The sequence below is a fragment of the Octopus bimaculoides genome, chromosome 6 (genome assembly GCF_001194135.2).
Source record: "Octopus bimaculoides isolate UCB-OBI-ISO-001 chromosome 6, ASM119413v2, whole genome shotgun sequence".
NCBI lineage: Eukaryota > Metazoa > Mollusca > Cephalopoda > Octopoda > Octopodidae > Octopus > Octopus bimaculoides.
The window spans coordinates 91,167,905-91,174,991 of record NC_068986.1 but is presented as its reverse complement, the minus strand read 5'-3'; the positions used below and the strand labels follow the sequence as shown (position 1 = coordinate 91,174,991).

General features: G+C 32.1%; 1 protein-coding gene across 1 annotated transcript in view; it reads left to right on the top strand.

Moving 5' to 3' along the window:
* The window catches only part of LOC106869821 (selenoprotein N-like), a 26,600-nt gene extending 23,451 nt beyond the window's left edge, over nucleotides 1–3,149 (top strand). The window contains exon 8 of the mRNA XM_014915711.2: nucleotides 461–3,149. Within this exon, the coding sequence (XP_014771197.1) occupies nucleotides 461–551 (91 nt within the window). The 3' untranslated portion in view covers nucleotides 552–3,149. The remainder of the gene's footprint in view (nucleotides 1–460) is intronic.
* The last annotated feature ends 3,938 nt before the right edge of the window (nucleotides 3,150–7,087 follow it).

Genomic DNA, 7,087 nt, shown 5'->3' with positions numbered 1-7,087 from the left:
CTATTGTAAAATAAAATAAATATGCAATGGGGGTCTTATTAACTAACAATGAAAAAAGTCTTTGAGATGTAGTTTTAGTGATAATATAGATTTTAGGTTGCAGTTAGATATTTCAAGAAAAATTTCTTTTATACTGCTATCTGATGTAACCATGGAAATCAGAACTGCTATTTGTTGCTTAAAATGTTTAGCTCAAAACGTCTTTGATGTACTCAACCAAGTTCTTGACAACAGAAGGACAAAATCTTTCAAATAATAATGTGTGTGTGAGTGTATGTAGTAAATTCTGTGAGGAAATTGTAATTCAGTCATTATACATCCATCTTTACATATATATGTATGTATTTAAATTCATTAACAGTTTGTGATTCATTTACATTATATTGTAATTTTTTAACTATGAGGAAATTGTATGGAAACATAACTATTAAGTAATTTATCTTTCTTTCTTTATCTCTAGGTTTCAAAACCCAACCTCCGTGGCTTACTTAAATTTCTTGAAGACAGGTTTTCAAAGTAGTTTAAAGTACCGTACGAGACCAAACCTATAACCTGTAAAGTCGGGAATTGCAGATTAACAAATTTATGTTATGTTTATATCATTATTATTTTAATTATATGAAATATATATTTTTATATAGAATTCAGCTAAGAACTAAAGCAAGTTCTGTGATATGACTTGTTAAATTTCTTCCAAACCTGCACACATTTAGTTATGCACACTCAGTTGATACCTGAATGATGGCACCAATGTAAAACCTTAAATGGTAAGTTTGTGCCTGATGCTGAAATCTGGGTACATACTGGATGTGCACAACTGAACTGAGAAAGAGAAACAAACTCTTAGCTATATATTTAGGTACATCTTCAATAGAAGATTGAGGTTAATTTTTTTACTGTTGCAAAGTTTTATATTGAACTAGTTAAAATAAATTTAATAAAGATCTGTTTACATGTATATATTCTGCAGCATTGGTTACCGTATCTGTCTCACACATACTTACCTGTTATACTCTTTCAGTCTTATTTTCTCTACATAAACAACCAGTCACACTTAGACATACGAATGCATAGAGTTATTCTTTCCCTCAGACACACTCTATCTTATTCATTCCAATACTCTCACAAATTATTTTGATTTTGTAAAATGCCAGGCTACTGGTTAGAAGTTCATATCTTAACATCAGTTCTGCAGGGTCTCTTTTGATAAGGGGGAAAAAAAAACCTGAACTTCCTCTGACCTAGTCTACTTCCTTGCTATGTTGATATTTTGGCCCACATTAGCAATGATCAAAGGCATTCAAACTTTGACTGTTCCATCTTTTATTCACATGGTGTATCTAAGACTTAATTATCTAATATGTCCCATGTTTGTTTTAAAAATGATATTAGGGTATTATTTGAGGGAAGTTTGGTTGCTATTTCTAGCAGTGTATTCTTTCTTGAATCGCTATTATATTATGATGAAATGATCAAAGGTACCTTTGTAACCCTGTTGACTGAGGTACATTACTTACACATACACAAAAGCTGGTAACTAAAATACAGTAATCCCATGACTATCACAGGTGTTACATTTCAAAAGCCCCCCCATGATATTTGAAAATCTGAAAAGTAGAAACAGTACTGTACTGTATATTTTTTAAAATTATTTTTCTAATTTGTATATATTTATTTTATTATAAATGCAAAACAACACCATGGAAGAATCAACATAAGCTTAAATAATAAACCGTGATATGGCGAAGGATTACTGTACTCTTATTCTGGCACAAAAGAAATAGCTAAAAGCTTTTATCTTTCAAGGCTTTTAACTGCATTTAAAGGCAAGTCTTGGATGTGAGTGAAATCTAGCAGCTGTTGCCAGAAATGTGGCACAAATGAATCCAAAGACCCAGTCTTCATGATGTGGTTAATAATATACAAACATACACTATCTTACATACATAGTTAAAGTTCACATACATAATTCAGTCATTATTTAAAGGGTTTTGCTTCTCTCTCTGTAGCCTGGGACTCTGTAAGGATCTTCATGAGAGATTTGGAACTCAGTATTTCAATCTGACAAAACTCTCATTGTTCTTCATACTCAAATAGAAAGCAAATCCCAAAATATTAGATTCTGCAATTGTCACATTCATTAAACTTACCTGTTGATTAATTGATCCTAATACAGACCACCTCAATCAATATACAGTGTTGCTGTCATTTGTAGCAAGGAGTACCACATCATGATACCTATTCACATAAGTAGGATTGAATGGGATAAATGTCTTAGTTCTAGACCTCATGCAGTACTCCTGACAGGATATAAACATCCTATTATTGGATAGTCGGGCACATTTGTAAACTTCTCATTTGGACATACAAACTGTAAATTTTCATATGGAATTCATTTAAAATATCTACTGAAAAATTTTCACCAGTAAATTGTATATATTTATATATACATACATACCTGTACACAATGGGCTTCCACACAGTTTCTATTAAGCAAATTTGTCTCTGAAATTATCAGTGAACCCCAAATTATGGTAAAATACACTTGCCTGAAGTGCGCATCACTTTGGGCGTTAAGTTTGATAAAACATGGTTGTGAAGTGAACTGTTTGACCCCACAACTAGGCCAGAATCCATATAATTGTCTCTCTTACACCTGCATGCATACACACTCACTGACCTTCATTTCTAGTTAAATGAGGCTTACCTAGTTAAGTTCCAATTCATGAATGGATTAGGAAAATTTAAATAGAACATGGGATAAATTACTCCATCATTACATTTCCAGAAGTTCAAAATTATATTTGGTACCAATATTTGAGTTTGTACATATTGGAACCACTTTGAATTTGTTGTTTGAATACAGTAGATTGGGGAAACTTCCTTTCTTGACCTTGATATTACACTGGATTAAAAATCAAAAGTTCACATCCCACTGCATTTGATTTTAAAATATAAAACCTGTAAAATTCTCAGCCAATCCTTCTCATTTGCCAAAAGTGTCTTGAACGTAATTCAAACGAAATGTTTATACAAAGAGTGTCAAGTTTTCCTTTTTCAGTTTTCTTTTTTTTTTTTTAACTGTAAAGATTCTGACAAAGAAACACTTATGTAATCCCATTAAAAATAAATAAATTTTGTTATCTCTTGTTTTTGCCTTGTTCATTATATTTAACAGCTCTAATGAGTGACAATCATTAACATCCTTTTGATTTTCATTTACTCATGTACATTGTATTCTTGAATATAATATAAGCCCCTATTTTCTATCTAACAATTATTAATATAATTTATCTTTATTTTTCTGTCACAATATATTGCACACCTTCAATTTTGACCTTGGTGTTTTGTATCAAATTCCTCATATAATGAATACAAGTAAATATGGGGTTATTTTCTTTCCTGGTGCAGTGGTTTGATCAGGTTTACAAAAGTGTCAATTCTGTTTCACTTCATCTATTAACTCCATCTTCAGGTTTGATCTAACCATTACATTTCAAGTCTTTTGTTTACAACAATGAGGGAATTTAAACTTAGTCATTTGAATTGCTAGAAATAGTAACTAAATCTCCTTTGAATTGCACTAGTTGTCTTAAAAAGGGAAAACACATTACTTTTGTCCAGGATAGACTATGCCTGAAAAAAAAAACCTAATAACAATGCATGGAGCTACAGAACACAGAGAGAGGCGCTATTTAATATTTCAACCTGCTACTAATAGTTTTCTCACATTACTTATCTCAATTAAAGCCAGTAAGTGAGCCTCCTCCTGGTCAGTTGACTTGCTAGAACTAACAGCCAAATCTCTTTCAAATCACTGCAAACTATCTTAAAAGCACATTAGATAATGTAGACAGAATTATTATGCCTGAAAGATTTACAAAAAAAAAGAATCATGACTAATACATTTTTCTGTCAACATTCTTACTACATCACTACTCACTCAGCTGCCATAATTAGAGTAGAACTGATGTAATTCCATTCCCTCTTGTACTAGCATTCATCTCTCTCCTTGGAATCATTTCTTTTCTCATTCAACCTGTCCTGAATTCTCAATATCATCCTTTACCATTTTATTTTTTTCAACTGAACATCTCCTTCCTTGAAGTTACACCGTATGACTGCCATACCAAATCTTTAATACTACAATATCGCTGTTCTCCATTTTGAGACCTCTTCCTCCTTGATCCACTCCTATTCACCATCAACCATACCTCCACCCTTGTTCACCTCTATCCCCATCTGTCACTCCTTTCACATTCTCACCCTTCCTAATCGTCTGTTCTTACTCTCTCTTATATTCACCTTCTTGTACCTTGAAGGTATGCCCTGACACTTTGTCACCACTACTTCTTCCTCTTTCCAGCTGGGGTAGGCATGTATCTCTGCTACAGCAAAACACCTGTTCTGTCCTCTCAACACCTGGCATAAAGCCACCTACCTCTCTAATGCCCCTCCACTCAATTGAGGGTGCATATCTAGTATGTTACTTAGTTATCTCATCAGTGCCAGCCACTGAATAAAGTACTCGGTATACTCTAAGTGCTTGGAGTTAGAGAAGGGCATCCAACTATAGCAACCATGCCAAAATAGACATTGGAGCTTGATGCAGTTTTCTGGCTTGGATCATGTCAAATCATCAGCCAATGCTGGTATGGAAGATATATGTTAAATGACGATGATGTTTGCGAATCAAGATAGACTGACCTGAGCCTAAACAACAAACCTGCATTTTTATAAATCCAAATTGCTATTTTCATTCACATACCTATCTAAAGTCGTCTTCCTTACAATATACATTAGCTAATGACTTTTTATACATCTGACTGCTTTCTTCTAATTCCCTTTGTACTCAAATTTTGCCCCAAGTTAATTAGTGATATTTGACATGCTATGACTATGGAGATGTATTACATTACACATGCAAAAAATTCTCAATTCAAATTTGCCTATTAGTTGGAAAAAGAAAACAAAAACTTTTAAGCGATTGTTAGTAACTCTCAAAGGAAAGGAAACAGTTGTAGAAATTAATTACTTTTACAAAAATTTTAATCTACAGGCTGAAGAGAAAATCTGTTTTTTGACTTTATTTGGTCTTGTTCTTAAAATATAGATAAACTTGAATCTGTTTGATCAACCAACAATGATTCTACAAGTAGGAAAAAAGGGTTTAAAAGGTTTGGTGCCATTAGCACTTGATGTTAAAAGATATAAGGGGAATAAATGAAGCAGATCAGTAGCATGAATTTAGGTACATCAAGTGGGGATGATATACTGGATCACACACACAAAATTCTCAGTTAAAATATGCATCATACTTGGAGAAAGAAAATAAACCTAGTAGTAATTGTAACTTTCAAAGACAAGCTGAAGATAATTTCATGCAATTAAGAATTAATTTCACCAAAAAGTACAATTTGCATGCTTAAATGAAAATCCAGTTTTAGTTAGCAAGTAAGGTGGAAACCATTTTTTTGTCTCTTCCTTTCCAGTTTCCCTTGATCCTCTTACATTCACCATTCTAGTTTAACAGGCATACAGTATCACACTTCATTAAAATAGTCTACTACACCTTTTGGCCTGAAATCACTTATTTACATATCTACTCTTTGGTGCCTTTAGCAGACCCCACCCTATTGTAAGTATTCAGGCTAGATCCCTAGTTTGAAGATTGTTTCCATGAGTCATATGGATACTGCTTTTACTTTACAGAATAAATAATTTTAAAAAACATCTCATTAGGCCAAAAAAAAAAAAAAAGATACATGTTCTTAAAGTAACAAAATAGTTTCATAGCAAGGATCCTCAGCATCACCCTTCCCACCTTCATTAACAAGCATTATAAACCAGAGGTAATTTTGTGCTGCTTCACTCCTGCAACATCTCTTGCCATGCCACCAGAAATGGACTCTATCTCTTGCCTTATGCAAAAGTAGAATTTCACTTGATTGCTTCCGACAATCTACCTGAACAGTCCATGGTTAAACAACAGAATTGGATAAAATAACTCACAGAAACAGTTCAAAATTAATATATGAAATCAAAAGAAATAATTGGTGGGTTAAAATAAATTAAGCAGAAGATGTCACTTTTATGCTTTTAATTTTGGTTAATATTTATTGACCTTTTGAACAACAACAACATGGTATTAGTTAACAGAAAGACAAATGAAGGAATTACAATTAAAAATTTTAAAGTTAATTAATGAAGGAAAACTCATACACACACGCACACATCTAAATGCAACATTATATATATATATATATATATATATATATATATATATATACACACAAAAAAAAATAATCCCCCCAAAAAACAAAAAACAAAAATGAATATTTTTATTAGAACAGATGATGACTTTAATGTTAATTAGTCTCAATTTCAGTTTAGAATGATACTATTATAATTAACTCTAATTATAATAAGCAGTCACATTACCAAAGGTGGAAAGGTCCTTGGATTTGCTTATGCATCACATTCCTGTCATTAATATCTGATAATTATTCCCACAGAGAGGGGAATGTGAAGGAAAGCTTCTCTTTACTGCGTTCAAGCTTTGTAGGGAGAAAATAAATTGTGAGATTTCAACAGCCTCAACTTAATTTCATTTTAGGATAATAAAAAAATAAAAATTAATTTGATGAATGAAGCAAGCTTAGTCAATTAAAATTTGATTAGTAGAGTTTATAGGAATTAATTTTTCTTTTTTTTTTTTAAATAAGTTTTTCATCAATAGATATTTTACATTTCGATACAGGTTAATCAAAAGTAGTGGCTTTTTGAACTGAGGATTTCATCATAGATTGGAGTAGGAGGACACTACTGGTAGGTGATAATGCAAGAGGACACTACTGGTAGGGGATAATGTCAGACATCATCCTATTTAAATATTTTAAATAGGAAATATGCTACAGTAATTATTTATTGAAATAAGTGACACAGCTGCTTCAAATGCAGCTTGAAAATCCCAGTTTAGAGAGTACATAACTTATTTTGATGTTTGTAAGGTATTTCAAAACAAAAACAAAAAAAAAAAAATGCCTGTAGATATTATTATTTACAACAGTGGAGCACCAGACTAAAT